The sequence below is a fragment of the Lutra lutra genome, chromosome 10, assembly GCF_902655055.1.
Source record: "Lutra lutra chromosome 10, mLutLut1.2, whole genome shotgun sequence".
Taxonomy (NCBI): domain Eukaryota; kingdom Metazoa; phylum Chordata; class Mammalia; order Carnivora; family Mustelidae; genus Lutra; species Lutra lutra.
This window is the reverse complement of record NC_062287.1, coordinates 45701932-45721457: the sequence shown is the minus strand read 5'-3', so window position 1 is coordinate 45721457 and position 19526 is coordinate 45701932. Positions and strand designations below refer to the sequence as shown.

The window sequence follows — 19526 nt, the reverse complement described above, 5'->3', positions numbered from 1 at the left end:
ATTCCTTCAGTTTTTGTTTGTCCTGGAAGCTTTTAATCTCTCCTTCTATTTTCAATGATAGCCTAGCTGGATATAGTATTCTTGGCTGCATGTTTTTCTCGTTTAGTACTCTGAATATATCATGCCAGCTCTTTCTGGCCTGCCAGGTCTCTGTGGATAAGTCTGCTGCCAATCTAATATTTTTACCATTGTACGTTACAGACTTCTTTTCCCGGGCTGCTTTCAGGATCTTTTCTTTGTCACTAAGACTTGTCAATTTTACTATTAGGTGACGGGGTGTGGACCTATTCTTATTGATCTTGAGGGGGGTTCTCTGAACCTCCTGGATTTTGATGCTTGTTCCCTTTGCCATATTGGGGAAATTCTCTCCAATAATTCTCTCCAGTATACCTTCTGCTCCCCTCTCTGTTTCCTCTTCCTCTGGAATCCCAATTATTCTAATGTTGTTTCGTCTTATGGTGTCACTTATCTCTCGAATTCTCCCCTCGTGATCCAGTAGCTGTTTGTCCCTCTTTTGCTCAGCTTCTTTATTCTCTGTCATTTGGTCTTCTATATCGCTAATTCTTTCTTCTGCCTCATTTATCCTAGCTGTCAGAGCCTCCATTTTTGTTTGTACCTCATTAATAGCTTTTTTGATTTCAACTTGGTTAGATTTTAGTTCTTTTATTTCTCCAGAAAGGGCTTTTATGTCTCCCGAGAGGGTTTCTCTAATATCTTCCATGACTTTTTCGAGCCCGGCTAGAACCTTTGGAATCGTCATTCTGAACTCTATATCTGACATATTACCAATGTCTGTATTGATTAGGTCCCTAGCCTTTGGTACTGCTTCTTGTTCTTTTTTTTGTGGTGAATTTTTCCAACTCATCATTTTGTCCAGATAAGAGTATATGAAGGAGCAAGTAAAATACTAAAAGGGTGGCAACAACCCCAGGAAAATATGCTTTAGCCAAATCAGAAGAGATCCCAAATTGTGGGGGGGAGAAAGGGGATAAAAAGAGGTTCAGAAAGAAAGAAAAAAAAATTAAAAAAAGAAAACCAATAAAGAAAAAGTATAAAAAGAAAAATATATATATATATATTAGATAAACTAGTTAAAAAATGTTAAAAAAGAAAAGGGTAAAAGTTAAAAAAATTTAGCAGAAGAAGAAAAAAAATTGAAAAAGAAAAGAAAAAAAATTAATTTAACTGCAAGGCTAAAGAATCATGGGGAGAAAGCCATGAGTTCCGTGCTTTGCTTTCTCCTCCTCTGGAATTCCGCCGCTCTCCTTGGTATTGAAACTACACTCCTTGGTAGGTGAACTTGGTCCTGGCTGGGTTTCTTGTTGATCTTCTGGGGGAGGGGCCTGTTGTAGTGATTCCCAAGTGTCTTTGCCCCAGGCGGAGTTGCACCGCCCTTACCCGGGCCGGGCTGAGTAATCCGATGGGGTTTGCTTTCTGGGCTTTTGTTCCCTGAGCGCTTTCTGTAGAGTTCCGGAGGGCGGGAATGAAGATGGTGGCCTCCCGGTCTCTGGCCCGGAGGAGCCGAGAGCCCAGGGCCCCACTCCTCAGTGCGCCCCCAGAGAACAGCGCCCAATGACTCCCGCCACCCTGGCCTCCGGCCGCACTCCGAGCTGACCGAGCCTGCGACCGGTTCAAGGTTACCCCGAGCTGAGAGTCACTCCTCGGCTCTGTCTCTGTAGCCGGCTTCCCCGTTCTAATACCTGTGAGCTCTGCGACACTCAGACACCCCCGATCCTTCTGTGACCCTGCAGGACCTGAGGCCACGCTGACCCCGCGTGGGCTTCACCCCGGTTAAGCCTCTGGAGCGATGTCCCTCAGCGGAACAGACTTTTAAAAGTCCTGATTTTGTGCTCCGTTGCTCCGCCGCTCACCGGGAGCCAGCCCCTCCCCCCGCGGTCTATCTTCCTGTCACTTTGGATTCACTTCTCCGCCAGTCCTACCTTGCAGAAAGTGGTTGATTTTCTGTTTCTAGAGTTGCTGTTCTTCTTCTCTTCGATCTCCCAGTTGGATTTGTAGGTGTTTGTAATCTTTAGATAAGCTATCTAGCTGATCTCCTGCTACCTGAAGTAGTCTCAGCCTGCTACTTCTCCGCCATCTTGACTCCTCCTCATAATGCCTTTCAACCAGATTTATTTTTCCCATACCAGTCATCACATATTAATACATTATATACTTTATTTAATTTCGGTGATTGTTTACTATTTGTTCCCTCCACTAGAATATAAGGACCAGGAAGGCAAAAATGTTTGTTTTGTTTGTTGATACATATCTAATACCTGACATATAATATATGCTCAATAAATACTTAGGGAATAAATTAATCAATGAATGTATTATCCTCTCTAAGAACTGAAGTTTGGTGAATCAGCCAGAAAATGACAATTTGCATAAGCTATGACTATAAAAAATGGAATCAGACAATGAGCAAGGAGAGCTTAAATAACAAGATCTTCACCTTTCAGTTTTATAGGGCTGAAAATAGCAGGAATCTTTTCTTCTGTAGGACTCTCTGACAATCTGAAGGGACAAAGCCCTGCCTACTGAATCATTAACCCCAACCCACACCCAGGAATTCTAATATCAACAGAGTAGTCTCTTTCTTGGTAGATTATAGACCGAGGATTCAGCAGAGAAGCTGATGCTGGTTATTTTGCTCTGCCTTAAGAGCCTTCCCCTGGAAATGTATGTGGGAGGGGAAGAAGGAGGCAGAGCTGGAGAGATGAAAAAGAGGTTTTTTCCTCCATCTTCTTGGAAAGTGGTGATATGAAAAGACTATACCACCAAATAAGAGTCAGAGGGATAGCCAATATAGAAGAACATAAAGTTTATTCCAAAAATCTTTGTAATGGGTAACACCCACTCTAGGCAACTTCTCCTTTCCCCTTTTAATAACAGAAAGGTTGTAAAGAAATCTGTACACTAAAAAATAACTCCTGTTATAAAAAATGGAAGTAGACTGAATCAGAAATAGTCATATTAGAAGAAGAATACTGGGGAAATAGTGCCAAATGACCAGCTATGGAGCATCAAAGCAGGATTATTTTTTATAGGGAGATACATACTCTCTTGGAAATATGTCAGAGTTACTCTTATTTGCTATTGCTGTTGTTCTTTTCTTTCTTAAAACTAATCACAGATCTGTTAGAAAGACCCAGAAAGAAAGCAATGGGATTAAATACATGTAAAATGCTTAGAACAGTGTCTGGCACATAGAAGCACTACATAGATGTTTACTGTTATCTGTATTTCTAATCTCAATTCTATAATATGCAATCCTTCACACAAATTTATTCTGTATAAAAAAGATGATAGAAGGAATTATGTCAAAGCATTACCAGGGGTTACTTCAGGGTGAAGAATTAAATGACCAAATTTTGATCTTCCTACTTTTCCTACCTACTTTAATGTGTTCTACACTTCAGTCAAACAGAACCAGTTGTATTTCCCACATGCACCCCATGCCTCATCACTTCTCTGACTTAATTCAAGCTATTCTATCTGCCTGAAATGCCCTTTCTGCCTACTTTTATACACCCTATCCATCCTTCAAGGCAGCCTTTAAGGCAATAATGATGGAAGATAAGAATTATTGAGTGCCTACTATGTGTCAAGCACTATATTAAGCACATTATCTAGATAATGTCACTTAATGAATTCAAAGCCCTCCGAAATTAGTACAAATATTGTCCCTGTTTTACTGGTTAGGAATCTATATTTTGAAATGATTGAATAACTTATTCAAGGTCATATAGTTCACGAATGGCAGGAGTGATATATATAAACCTACGTTTGAATACAAAGTCAGGGCTTCAGTCACCATCCTCAAAGATCCATCCTTGAAAGTCCGGACTCAACTAAAAAACAAACTCCTTGAAGTTTGGGTTACTGGAAAAATATATTTTAATTTTAGTGTCTCCCAATGAATGTATCTAGCACAGAGCCTAACAAAATACAGTAGCTTCGACAATAAATATTTAAATGAAAGAATTAATGGATGAGTGAGTCATTCCATCAGCTGTCACTTGTACTATGCATTTATTCTAAAAATATAATGGGCTCTCATGGAAGATTCAGATGGCCCTAGCTAAGAAGGTAGAGGTAATTTTAGTATATTTTGTTCTTAGTGGGGAAAATGCTTTAAGCTAAAATAACAGAACTAAATTTCTCAACAAATGATTGAGAAAATGGGGGGAATATTCTAGGTTTTGAAGAAAGGGAAATAAAAGAGACAAAAAATCTTTTCCCTTGTGAAGCTTACATTTCATTGAAAGAACAAATACACATTTAATTCTTATAAGATTCCCATTTTAGAGGAAGAAACTGCAATCTAGAGGGGTTAAATAATTTACCAAAGTTGCCCAGTCAGTAAGTGGTAGAACCTGCATTCAAAGCCAAAGGTCTGAATGCTTTCCCTTAAAAACTAGGCAATAATGTTTTCTGATAGATAATGACAAGTGCTTGAACAAAAATAAAGCAAGGAATTATAACAGGGAGTGCTGGGTAGGTTATTTTAAATAGAACAGGGTAGGACTCCCTTGAAAAGGTAACATTAAAAACCTGAAAAAGTTCACCCCCCCTCCCATGCAGATATCTAGAAAAACAGCATTTCAGGATATACCTGAAGGACAAAGTAAGTGCAAAGAAATCAAGGTTCTGTATGTTAAGGAACAATGAAGGGACTAGGGAAGCCAGACAGGAGTGAGTGAGGAGTAGAGTAGTAGGATTAAATCAGAGAGGTATCCGAAGTCATGACTGGTAGAGCTCTACAGGCAATCATAAGGAATTTAGCTTATACTTGGGTGGGAAGACACGGAGAGGTTTCGATAAAAGAGTGACACCATATGTCTATGTTCCACCAAAATGCTAAAGACCTTACTTTTATAAAGTGATCTCGATTGCAAATACACTGAAGGCAGGGCAGTAGAAAACAAATCACTTAAAATTATGTTAAATATAATGACGTGAGATAGTACATGTGATAAAATCCCAATTGCAGTTTTCCAACACTTCTAACTTAATTTGTAGCAAAAATTGAAAGTATAGAAATACTACCACACAGTAAAAAATATCAGACTACTGACATGGATTGAAAGGTAAAATGTGCAGAATTTTTCACAAGTAGATAGATCATATATATATATCTATAAATATATACATACATATACTACATATATAGTTTTTAAGATTTTATTTATTTGACAGAGAAAGTGAGAGCATAAGCCCCGGGACAGAGGGAGAAGAGAAGCAGGCTTCCCTTGAGCAGGGAGGCTGATGCTGGCTCCATCCCAGGACCCCTGATCATGAGCTGAGCTGAAGGCAGCCGCTCAACTGATGGAGACACCCATGCACCCCCACAAGCATATTTTAAAAGTAAACTTCTCACAGTGTACAAATTTCCAGTTATAAGTTTAAAAAGTACTAAAGACATAATACACAATATGATGACTACAGCTAACAATACTGTATGGCATATTCGAAAAGTTGTTAAGAGAGTAAATTCTAATAGTTCTCAACACAAGGAAAAAAGACATTTTTCATTTTTATTTTTATTTTTTTGGTAACTATATGAGATGATGACATTAACTAAACTTATTGTAATAATCATTCCACAATACATGTATGTCATTATTATCCTGCCAACCTTAAACTTACACAGTGCTTTCTGTCAATTTTAACTCAATAGAACTGGGGGGAAAAACTGTGGTTGAGATTCAGGTTTTGCTTTATTTGTTCTTTCTTTAAAAAAAAAAAAAAGCTGATTAATAGATTTCTATCCACCATCCTATTTCCACATAGAAAATTTTCCTGCAGCAAGCCAGACATTAAAATTTAAGTTACAGGACATCTTCCATCAAAGCAGCAAATCTTTCTGCATCTGTTGCAGAAGGACAGAGTGACTTACTAATAATGGGGTTTCCTTGCATATCCTTTTTACCCTAACCATCCTACATTTGAATTGTTGCATTAGAGGCTTCCAGAACTTCCAGAGGACATAACAGAGAGCACAGACACCATATTCTTGTTTTTAAATTCAAAAGCGATCATCCAGGTATAAGATTGGAAAGATTTAAGAGAATAAGCAGTCAAATGGAATTTATTTCTTCCCAGTTACATACTCTACCTCTGTCCAAAACACTCATGTTAAAGAACAAAAGAAAAAGAATAAAAGAGAAGAAAAGGGAACTTGCCGAAAATCACTTCAACTTGCATCCTTCTCTCAATCCTAAGTCTTTAAAGAAGCTTCCTTGCATGAATAGGGCACAGCAGAATAAAATAAAAACACTGGTAAAAGAATATCCAGTAGAAGATCCTGAGCAGCCTCACTAAATCCCACTATACACCAAGAAGAGTAGGAAGCAGCCAAATGCTCATTTTGCTGCCAGTTTTTACTCATGTAGCCATAATACACCCATGTAGATTAAAAAAAAAATTAAGTGAAGAAACTTTCTGGTTAAAATGAGGAAGAGGAGCAGATGGTAGAGCATACCTTATAGCTAAAGACAAAGTAGTAACATGCATCTCAACTGCACACAACACAATAAAGGAGTGAGGATTGTCAAAGATTAGAAAGGAAATGTCCTAATAGGAATTATTTCATTGTGGATGCTGACTGATGATCATGATGCTTCCTTGCATGTCTCCCCGACCAGTATCATTCAACCCAACAGTAATCATTGAGGCACTGTCCTCAACACAGTGATGTACAATATTACATAGTCTCTCTACTTCCACTGAGATGTTCTGACAAAATATACACATTAGGGAATTTTCCCTCTGATGGGTGGGGGGGAAGATGATGGAGGAAAAGTCTGGGAGTGATTAAATGTAAAGCAAAAATGCTTTGAGAAAACCCGGAATGGGTGATATTATGTTTTCTGCCTTTCAGCAGATTCAAAGCTTAATACTAGGATCATGTGGATTTACAGAAAAAAAAAAAGTTAAAAATTCTACACAGTATTATAGTTCATTAAGAGTCCTCCTGTATCAGACACTGTGCTAGATATTATGTGTACAGTAGTACCCTTCTTTGTGGAGTCTTCTACGGGGGGCGGGGTGTGTGTGGAAGACACCTCCTTGGCATGAAAGTATCACTGACATCTTGCAGCCAAAAGCTATCTGATGGCTTAAAATGAATTTTAAAATACCCTGTCTTTACAATACCCAACCTAATGGTTATTTGCCCTGAAATTTTCACTTTTATGCTATCATGTTTTGTCTTCATATTATCAAAATACTCCAAAAGATTGACTTGATTTTACTAAAAAAAAGTACAGAACACTAAGTTAAATCTTAAACCCATAAAATAAAAGTTATCATTTGAACCACTAATCTTGACTTCTGGAGTTGTCAGAGGATACCCCTTTTTTATTTTTCTGCATTATCAAAGGTTTTTAAAGGCTATGGATGTCTTAATAAACCTTTTTTGTTGTTGTTAAATAGATGTATAAGCACATATATAATCCACTGAAATCAGTATCCCAGGGATGCATCCATTGCTTACTAAGTGTTTTTGAACTTCTGTTTCCAGAGCCAAATTACCAGTCACGTAAGAATTATCATTCATACTGCTTCAGAGGATATTATCCATGACTTTCTATGCCAGCCTTGATAAACTAAGGCACATGTGTTTCTTCTCCATTCTAGCCTACATCCTGGGGAGATCCAGCTAAGAGAACAGAAATAGAGAAGCATAATGGAATAGGCAAGGAGCCCGATGGCCAGACTGAATTTGGACAACATGCTTAGAGAGACTTTCTAGTTCAAAATTTACTTCTTGAGCCTAACATGATAAACACTCTTGTGCATATGAGGAATCAGAGATAAGGAAGATTTGTAATGGCTACCCTTAAAGAACTTACATGTCCTTCCCAGATGCTTTAAATAAACTCAGTTTGTTCAAAGGAAGGGATACAAAATGAGAATTAAAAATGTAACATTTCTGTACACTTTATCAACAGAACTGTCCAGGATGTTGTCCCTTATTTTAAGGTTTTCTCATTATAAAATTCATTTGGGCTCCCCTTCTCAATTACTGTTCTTCATTTAAACAACTTTACTAACCATTTAATTTGGACTCCCTCTCCAAAATTTGACCTTGGAAAGCCAATCCCAACAGAACAAGATCCTCAGTTACCCTGGCCCAGTACAGGGATCCCAAATAAGATACTCTCCTACTGTGCCCACCTCTATCTTCAAGGAGACAGACCAGCCAAGTCTGTCTCATTGCCTCATATTACCCATTAAGGAAGAACAATCAGATTCACTTTAGAAGCACCCTAACTAGAATTAGTGAGCATTCTTGTTCTGATGTTTTGGATATAATTGGCCAGGAATTAAATCACTAAAGGATAAGGACTTCCTAAACAAGATGTTTTAGGATGAACAGGGCAGAACTCAAAGAAACCCTAAAACTGCAGTGGGAAAACTCACACTACATTAACTCTGTCTTGCCTATCCATTTGACATTAAAAAGTAAGTCTAATAGCTATGCAGTTATTTTTTCTGATCATTCATCTTTACATCACCAGTACCTTTTCAAAAGCCAATTAAAAGTCCTGATTTATATGCATTTAATAACATAATCTTAGATAACCACTGCATAAACAGCCTGAAGTTCTGTTTTTCTTTTTAAATCAGTTATCTAACTAATGTATTTAGTTGAAAGGATATTAATATAAACCAAAGGCATTACATGTGTATAACAATTCAAGTAAAAATTTTATCCCTAAGAAATCTATATATGGAAATATATGTAAATTGGATCATTTGAATATATAAAAAGTCCATATAAATGGACAACAAAGAGACATACAACAGAAAAGTGAGAAAATAATATGAATAAATTCACAAAAGAGCAGATTAATATAGCCAACAAACATAAAAAACAATGCTTAAATTAATAGTTTGAGAAATGGAAATTATGCTAAAAATGAAGTATCACTAAGCTTATTAAACTGGCAAAAATTAAGAAAAGCAGCAACACCTATTGCTGGGATTGATGTGAGGTAAAATTTTACCAACATGCATTGTTAGTGAAAATATGAAAGGCAAAATCACTCTGGCAACACTTACTTAAGATAAAAGTACACACATCCTTGGAGCCAATAATGTCACCCCTGAGAATCTATACTATAGAATAAAAGTATCTGTATGTTCAGAAATACATGCAATCATCAGATTGAAGCATTAATAACAATGGGATAAAATAGAAAATAATAAATTGACATTGAAGGGTGAATACTGAATAAATTATGATATATCCACACTATGAAAATATAAATCCATCAGAAAAACAAATTAAAGGTATACCAGACAATTTGAAGAAACATTCATATAAAATTAAGATTTTTTAAAGAAATAATTATTTTTCATAATTCTGTGTGTATATGTATGTAGTATGGATATATGTATAAAATATTGATATAAATATACATATAGATACATGTGTATATTTACATATGAATACAAATTTTATGAGTGCAGAAGATATAAACACATTAAGTTGTTAAGATAGGTTACCTGTATATAGTGGGGGAACTAACTTAGCACAGACAAGAAATGAGTAAATGGGAAAACATGCACAAATGGAAAAGTTAAAAAAAAGAACTGAATTTAAGATTAAAAGTATATACTTGATCACTTTTGTAAAATTAGGTATATGCATAGGACTATGCACCTAGAAATTGACTAAAAATACTTCAGGAGATTCAAATAAAAAGCAATAAGTGCCTAGAAAAAATAGAGGAGAACAGTTAATACTGGAATGAAAAAGAATTAAAAAAATGGTGGTAGATTTCATCACTCAAAAATTAAAAATACTGGGGCGCCTGGGTGGCTCAGTGGGTTAAAGCCTCTGCTTTTGGCTCAGGTCATGATCCCAGGGTCCTGGGATCGAGCCCCACATTGGGTTCTCTGCTCAGCGGCACGCCTGCTTCCCCCTCTCTCTCTGCCTGCCTCTCTGCCTACTTGTGATCTCTCTCTGTCAAATAAATAAATAAAATCTTAAAAAAAAATTAAAAATATTTTGAATGTCAAAAAGCACTATAAGCAGAATTAATAGTGATCAAAAAACAAGAAATATTTCAATATGACAACAGGATAGCATATTTCATAAATAAAATGCTCTTCCAAAATAGTAACTCTAGCATCATTTCAAAAATGGACAAAGAGCTTGAATGAATCACCAACGAAATACAATCGGAGAGAGAGAAAGATGGTGGTGGAATAGAAGAACCCGAGGCTTGTCTTGTCCCACAAACACAACGAGCTAACTATCAAATCATCTTAAATACCCCTGAAATTGACCTGAAAACTGACAAACTCCAAAACTAAAGGGAGAGAAGAGATCACGGTGAAAGCAGAGTCTTAGACAAACGGCCAAGACGGAGGAATTTATCCCAAATGAAAGAACAACATAAAGCCACAGCCAGAGATCCAAGTGAAACAGATACAAGCAGCATGTCTGATGGAGCATAGAAGATATCAGTGAGGCCCATAAAAGAGCTAAATACCTCAGAAATCAGCCTGAAGACTGACAGAACAAACTCTACAACTAAAAGGAGAGAAGAGGCCACACTAAAGAAGGTAGGAAATAAAGAGATGTGCTTTAAGGGATAAACAGATTGTGTGTTGCAGAAGGGAGGGAGCCATGGTCCAAGAGAAGGGCAAGAGACAGAGGAGCACACAGGGAAATGAACAAGGAGAATGTTTTCCCAAATCAATTGGCTTAGAAAATAAGAGCAACTGAATTTCACAAGTTCTTGCAACCAGAGCGGCTTAAAGGCTGGAGTTTATTATAAAGTTCAGCAGGCCTGACTGGTATAGAGCTCTGAGAGTACTGCCCTGCTCATGGAGAAAAGGCAGGCAAACAACATGAGGGCAGACAACATGGAAAAAGCCATTTGAAGACTGCCTGGGACACACAGTGGAGAGATTATTTGCTCCTCTCGGATAAAGTCTTTGGGAGGGAGCATTCAGAGGCATGTCTGCCTCTGTGAGGCCAGGGAACTGGCTGCCACCATTTGCCACCACTTCCCCTCAGCATAAACACAGAACAACCTGTTGGGGGTAGTGCAGTGCCAACACTGGCTTCCCAACTTCCTTACATCAAGGTCCAACATCCCATGCTCTACCAGGACTACCCTTCTCAGTCAAACTTGCCTCAGTCTGAGCATGGTGGGATCCTCCCCCAGAAGACCAGCATAAACCCTGCCCACACCAATGTCCCAATCAGAGAGCTCTGCAGGGCCTCAGTTCCAGTGGAGTTGGTATCAGGTCTCATTTCACAAGCCGACCAGAGCACACCTAGTCAAAAGTCACCACATTCAGGCCAGGGATCAAGCACTGTCCACAGTCGGCAAGAAGGGCCTCTGCAGATGACTGGCCTAAGGTTTAGAGCAGCCAAAATACAACAGCAGAATGCACCTAGCACACACCAGAGATACTCCCGGAAGTGCCAGACCCTGGTCACCACATGACTTTTTCATAAGGCCATTACTTTCATGAACCGGAGACACTATAGGCTCTTCTAACACAGAAAAGGAGGCAGAGACTTAGACAGAATACCAAGATGGAGGAATTTATACCAAATGAAAGAACAGCAAGAGATCAACAACAACTTGTTGAAAGAACAAGAGATCTAAGTGAAACAGATAAAAGTAATATGCCTGATGGGTGAATTTAAAGCAACAATCATAAGGATACCCCCTGGACTTGAGAAAAGAATAGAAGACATCAGTGACCCTTTCAACAAAGATAATAGAATTAAGAAAGAATCAATCAGAGATAAAGAATACAATAAATGATATGTATTGTATCATTTGATACAATGAATAGCAATGAGTAGCAAGCTGGAAAGAGCAAAGGAAACAGGCTTGATGCAATGAATAGCAAGCTGAAAAGAGCAAAGGAATGAAATAGTGATCTAGAACACAAAATAATGGGAAATAATGAAGCTAAATAAGAGAAAGAATTGTGCAGCACTAGAAGAGACTTAGGAAATTCAGTGACTCCATCAAACATAATAACATTTGTATTATAGGAGTCCCAGAAGAAGAGGAGAGAGATAAGAGGGCAGAAAATTTACTTCAAGAATAGCCAAAAAGTCTGGAAAATGGGGAAGGAAACAGACATTCAGATCCAGGAGACAGAGAACTTACATAAATATCAACAAAAGCAGACCAACACCAAGACATACAGTATAATTGAATTTGCAAAAGATACTGATCAAGAAAAATCTTAAAAGCAGCAACAAAAAAGAAGTGCCTGGGTGGCTCAGTCAGTTAAGCATCTGCCTTCAGCTCGGGTCATGATCTCAAGGCCCTGGGATCAAGCCCTGCATCCGGCTCCCAGCTCGGCAGGGAGTCTGTTTCTCTCTCTCTCCCTCTGCCCATCTGCCCACTTGTGCTTTCTCTCTCTAATGAATAAGTAAAATCTTGGGGCGCCTGGGTGGCTCAGTGGGTTAAAGCCTCTATCTTCGGCTCAGGTCATGATCCCAGGGTCCTGGGATCGAGCCCCTCATCAGGCTCTCTGCTCAGCAGGGAGCCTGTTTCCCCCTCTCTCTATGCCTGCCTCTCTGCCTACTTGTGATTTCTGTCTGTCAAATAAATAAATAAAATCTTTAAAAAAAAAAAAAGTCCTTAACTTACAAGGGAAAACCCATAAGGCTAGCTGACTTCTCAGCAGAAACTTGGCAAACCAGAAAGCAGTGTATGATATATTCTAAGTGTTGACTGGGAAAAATCTACAGCCAAGAATACTCTATCCAGCAAGGCTATCTTTGAGAATAAAGGAGAGCTAAAGAGTTTCCCAGACAAACAAAAAGCAAAGGAGTTCATGATCACTACTAAACCAGCTTTGCAAGAAATATTAAAAGGGACTCTTTGAATGCAGGGAAGAGAACAAAAGTGACAAAGACAAGAAGGGATCAGAAAAAATCTCCAGAAACAATGACCAAACAAGTAATAAAATGGCAATAAATACATATCTGTCAATAATTACTTTGAATATAAATGGACTAAATGCTCCAATCAAAAGACAATGAGTGTCAGACTGGATTAAAAAAAGAGAAAAAAACCAAGACCCAGCTATATGCTGCCTGTAAGAGACTCATTTTACACCTAAAGACTCCTGCAGATTGAAACTGAGGGGATAGAGAAACATGCATTATGCAAATTGTCAAAAATAGAAGCTAGAGTAGCAATACTTACATTGGACAAACTAGACTTTAATACTAAGACTATAAAAAACACAAAAAAGGGAATTATATAATTATAAAGGGGATAATCCAAAAAAGAAGATAAAACAATAGTAAATATTTATGCACCAAACATAGAAAAACCCATATATATAAAAAAATTAATAACAAACAAAGAGACTCACTGAAAATAATACAATAATAGCAGGGGACTTTAACACCCACTACATCAATGGGCAGGTCATCTAAACAGAAAATCAGTGAGGAAACATTAGCTTTGAATGACACACTGGACCAGTAGGACTTAACAGATATTCAGAACATTCCATCCTAAAACACCAGAATATATATTCTTTTAAAGTGCACATGGAACATTCTCCAGAATAGTTCACATATTAGGTCATAATTCAGGACTCAACAAATACAAAAAGACTGAGATCATACCATGCATATTTTCTGACCATAATGCTATGAAATCTGAAGTTAACCACAAGAAAAAATCTAGAAAGACCACAACTACATGGAGGTTATACAACATGCAACTAAAGAATGAATGGGTCAACCAGGAAATCGAAGAAGAAATAAAAAACAATACATGGAAAGAAATGAAAATGAATATTCAATGGTCCCAAATCTTTGGGATGCAGCAAAAGTGATCTTAAGAAGTAAACTTATTGCAATACAGGCCTACCTCAAGGAACCAGACTCAAACAACCTAATCTTACATCGAAAGGAGCTAGAAAAAGAACAATGAACACAGCCTAAAGCCAGCAGAAGGAAGACCATAGTAAAGATTAGAGCAGAGATAAATGATATAGAAACAAAAAAACAATAGAACAGATCAATGAAATGAGGAGTTGGTTCTTTGAAAAAATTAATAAAATTGATAAACTTCTAGCTAAACTTATCAAAAAGAAATGTGAGAGGACTCAAATAAATAAAATCAGAATGAGAGAGGAGAAATAACAACACCACAAAAATAGAAACAATTATGAGAATATTATGAAAAACTATGTGCCAATAAGTTGGACAACCTGGAGGAAATGGATAAATTCCTAGAAATATAAACTACCAAAACTAACCCAAGAAGAAATAGAAAACTTGAACAGACCAATAACAAGCAAAGAAATTGATTCAGTCATCAAAAAAAAGCTCCCAACAAACAAAAGCCCGGGCCAGAGAGCTTCACAGGTGAATCCTACCAAACACTTAAAAAAAGAGTTAATACCTATCTCCTCAAATTTTTCCAAAAAATAGAAATGGAAGGAAGACTTTCAAGTTTATTTCATTAGGTTAGCACTACCCTGATACCAAAACCAAAGACTGCACCAAAAAAGAGAACTATAGGCCAATATTCATGAACACAAAAATTCTCAGTAAAGTACTAGTAAATTGAATCAATCAGTACATTAAAAGAATCATTCACCATGATTAAGTGAGATTTATTTTGGGGCTCCAAGGATGGTTCAATATTTGTAAATTAATCAATGTGATACACCATATTAATAAAAGAAGGATAAGAACCATATGGTTATTTCAATAGTTGCATTAAAAGCATATGACAAACAAAGCATTCATTCATGATAAAAAAAAAAAAAAAACCCTCAACAAAGTAGGTTTAGAGGTGAAATACCCACAGCTAGCATCATCCTCAATGGGAAAAACCTGAGAGCTTTACCCCTAAAGTCAGGAACAACACAGAGATATCCACTCTCACCACTATTATTTACCATAGTATTAGAAGACCTAGTCACAACAATCAGACAACAGAAAGAAATAAATGGCATCCAAATCAGCAAGAAAGCAAACTTTCACTATTTGCAGATGACATGATATCCTTCATAGAAAACCAAAACCTCAACCAAAAAAATTGCTGGAACTGACACATGAATTTAGTAAAGTCATAGGATGCAAAATTGACATACAGAAATCTGTTGCATTTCTATACACAAATAATGAAGCAGCAGAAAGACAAATCAAAGAATTAATCCCATTTACAATGGCACCAAAAACCATAAGATACCTAGGAATAAACCTAACCAAAGAGGGAAAAGACTGTACTATGAAAATTATAAAGTGCTGATGAAAGAAACTGATGATGACACAAAGAAATGGAAGGACATCCTATGCTCATGGATTAGAAGAACAATTATTATTAAAATGTCCATGCTATTCAAAGTAATCCGTACATTCAATGCAATTTCCATCAAAGTATCAATAGGATTTTTCACAGAGCTAGAACAAACAATCCTAACATTTGTAGGAAACCACAAAGACCCCAAATAGCCAAAGCAACCTTGAAAAAGAAAAGCAAAGCTGGAGGCATCACAATCCCAGATTTCAAGTTATATTACAAAGCTGTAGTGATCAAAACAGTATGGTACTAGCACAACTATAGACACAAAGACCAATGGAACAGAAAAGAAAACCGCGAAATAAACCCAAAACTATATAGCTAATTAATCTTTGACAATGTAGGAAAGAATATCTAATGGAAAAAAGACAGCGACTTCAAGAAACGATGCTGGGAAAACTGGACAGCAACAATGTGAAAGCATAAAACTAAGCCACTTTCTTACACCACACACAAGAATAAATTCCAAATGGATTAAAGATCTAAATGTGAGACCTGAAACTGTAAAAATTCCTAGAGGATAACACAGGCAGTAACTTCTTTGACATCAGGGGTAGAAACTTCTTTCTAGATACATCTTCTGAGGCAAGGGAAACAAACACAAAAATAAACTACTGGACGTCATCAAAATAATGCAAACTGGTGCAGCCACTCTGGAAAACAAAACCGAGATTGCCCAAAAAGTTAAAAATAGAACTTCCTGTGATCCAGCCACTGCAGTACTAGGTATTTACCCAAAGAATACAAAATACTATATTCAAAGGGATACATGCACCCCAATGTTTATAGCGGCATTATCTGCAATAGCCAAATTATGGAAACAGCCCAAGTTTCCAATAACTGTTGAATGGATTAGGAAGATGTGGTACACACACACACACACACACACACACACACACACACACCATGGGATATTAATCAGCCATTTAAAAAAATAAAGAAATCTTGACATTCACAGCTATGTGGGTTGAACTGGAGAGTGCTGAGTGAAATAAATTGGTCAGAGGAAGACAAATACCATATGATTTCACTTATGTTTGGAATTTAAGAAACAAAACAAATATGCAAAGGGAAAAAAGAGAAGAGGCAAACCAAGAAATAAACTAAACTGTAGAAAACAAACTGAGGGTTATCAGAGAGGAAGTAGGTGGGGCGGCAGTTAAACAGGTGGTGGGGATTAAGGAGTACACTGGGTATTGTATGAAAGTGTGGAGTCACTATATTGTACACCTGAAACTAATATATCGTATGTTAACTAACTGGAATTTAAATAAAAACTTGTTGAGCACTGGGTATTGTATGAAAGTGTGGAATCACTATATTGTACACCTGAAACTAATATTATATCATATGTTAACTAACTGGAATTTAAATAAAAACTTAAATATAAATACTCAATAATTATAAGACAAAAGACCATAAATTGTGAACTGATGGTTGCCAGAGGGGCAGGAGTTGGGGGATGGGCAAAATGGATAAAGGGCAGTGGGAGGTACACATTTCCAGTTATAGAAGGAGAAAGTCAAGGGGATGAAAGGTATAGTACAGGGAATGTGGGCAATGGTATTGTTAACAGAGCTGCATGATGACAGTAGCTATACTTGGGAGCACAGCATAATGTATAGAGTTGTTAAATCACTAAGTTGTACACTTGAAACTAATGTAACATCATATGTCAACCGTGCAACAACAAAAAAAGAGTAAAACAAAACAGTTCAGTTTCAATAATGAATAAGAACTGCAATCTAATGCATTAAACAACAAATTGTATCTATTAATTTGATGAATATTTTAAATGATTAATACTAACGAGGGCATAGGTAGGTATGCCTTTCAAACACTGTTGGTAGTATCTTTCTGAAAAGCACTTTGACAATTTGTATAAAGAGACATATAAATGTCAATATCTTTGAATTCAGGAGTTTCATCAGAAAACACATAATGGTTGATATACACAGATATCTATGAAAGCATTATTCAGGGCTGAGAACAGAAAATAGCCTAAATATTGAATGGAGAACTATCGAAGTAAATTACAAATGATGGAATACTATATAGCCATTAAAATATTTCCCATATGGGAAAATATTAATAGTATAGTAGTAAATATAAAAGTAATAAAAAACACAATATATTCTGGTGTACAATTTTATGTACACATATTTGTACAGAAAAAAAGACTAAAAAGTCAAAATAATTATAGGTATTAAAACTAAGATTTTTAATATTTTCAGTATTTTATAAACTTTATATAGTGGTATCAGTTAAAAATTGTTAACTTTTTCTTCAAATAACTAAGCTAATCATCAGACTGAATCTCTTCCATTTTTTAAGTCAATTCTGAGCAAGATAGAAAGCATATCACAAGCCTCAATCTTAACAATCCAAAGATTCAGCAAAGTGCCATTGATTAGCACTAGGATTCCACAAAGCTTCCAAGTCAGCTTCACTACGCAACCTTGACAGATTGTGTGTGCATGTGTGTGTACTACTACCTGCCTCAAAGTATCGAATGCCACTTAAAAATATCATTGATTGGCCCCTGCCTCTGTATTAATCCTCAGTTATGAACCTGGGACATTCCTCAACTTGCCTTACTCTTCGGTAACTGGTAATTCCAATAGTAGTCTCCAAACTGTTTGATCTCATCGTCCTCTATATAAAAACCATTTGAACACAGAACTCTACTAACGTTATGTTAATTTTTAAATGTGTATGTATTACTGTTTATATACTATATACTATAAATTAACCAAAATGTTTAATAATATAAAGGAGATGATAAAAAGCATAAATGGAAGTTCTACTATTTTGCTCCTAAACCCTAATGGGTCATTTTAAAACACCCCAAGATATATGGCCCTATTATGGAGATGACAGCTACAGACCACACTTTCCAATCCCATCTCTTTCCTGTATTGCACTGGAACCATGTTCTGAAATACCAGAATGCCTTAGACTTGAGCCAACTCAATCATAATATTCATAACAGAACACACTTGTATAATGTGAAGAATCATGTCTTCCCATGCCTTTTCATCTCTTGGCAAAATGTGGATATTTATACATAAGTATTGAATACAGTACAGCATAACTTCATTTATATTATTATTGTTGCCATCTGTCAGTAATGATTACTACTACTATGACTGTGACCACTTTACTGGCATAAGTAAATCATAGTATTATTCAGTTCTTTTTAATGTTTCACTGTATACCTCTACAGATTTTTGAAGGTTATCATGGCATGGAGCAAGAAGGGATGTCTTCTCCCATTTCTGTGCAACTCGGTTGGCTTCTTCTATCTTCTGGTCACAACTTTTTTGAGAATTTAGCAATGTCACCTCATAAAATTCTTGAATATCTGTGGAAAAAATGGAAGGATCAAATGTCATGTACCATCACATAAATAGCTTCTGCATATATGTATATATGAAAAATTTTGCTTACTAAATAACTACATGCACATGATCCCAAACAAAAATAATAAAAATAAGGAAATCTTGAAAACTGCATTTTTACCTCATGAGAATTCTTTATTAATGACTGAAAAACCTGAAAACACCCAAGATATTCTTCAATCATTGAATAAACAAACTGTAGTAAGTCATATTCAGCAATAAGGAAGAATGACCTACCAAGCCCTGTAGAAACAGATGAATCTTAAATGCTAACTTTAAATATCCAGCCTGAAAAAGCTACATATTTATTATTCCATTTATATAATATTTTAGAAAAAGCAAAACTAAAGAGACAGTAAAATGGTCAGTGATCACTAAAGGTTCTTGATGGGATTCTGGAACAGAAAAAGGACATTAGCTAAAAAGTATGGACTTACTTTCGTAATAATGTATCAATATTTACTATTAGTTGCCACAGTAAATATAAGATGTTAACAATAGGAGAAACAGTCTGGGGTACATTGGAACTCTCCATACTCTTTGCAACTATTCTGTAAGCATTAAAACTACTCCAAAATTTAAAAAAAAGTTATTTTTAATTTCCTTTTTGTTTTATTTTTTTAAGACTTAATTTTTTAGTTTGTCAGAAAGAGAGCATAAGCAGGGAGAGTAGCAGGCAGAGGGAGAGGGAGAAGCAAGTTCCCTGCTGAGCAAGGAGCCTGATGTGGACTCAATCCCAAGACCCTGGGATCACGACCTCATCTGAAGTCAGATGCTTAACTGTCTGAGCCCCACA

General features: G+C 36.5%; 1 protein-coding gene across 1 annotated transcript in view; it reads right to left on the bottom strand.

Moving 5' to 3' along the window:
• The window catches only part of DLG2 (discs large MAGUK scaffold protein 2), a 2065329-nt gene that overhangs the window by 1700000 nt on the left and 345803 nt on the right, over window positions 1–19526 (bottom strand). Inside the window, exon 4 of the mRNA XM_047691101.1 lies at window positions 18548–18693. Coding sequence (XP_047547057.1) covers window positions 18548–18693 — 146 coding nt within the window. The remainder of the gene's footprint in view (window positions 1–18547; window positions 18694–19526) is intronic.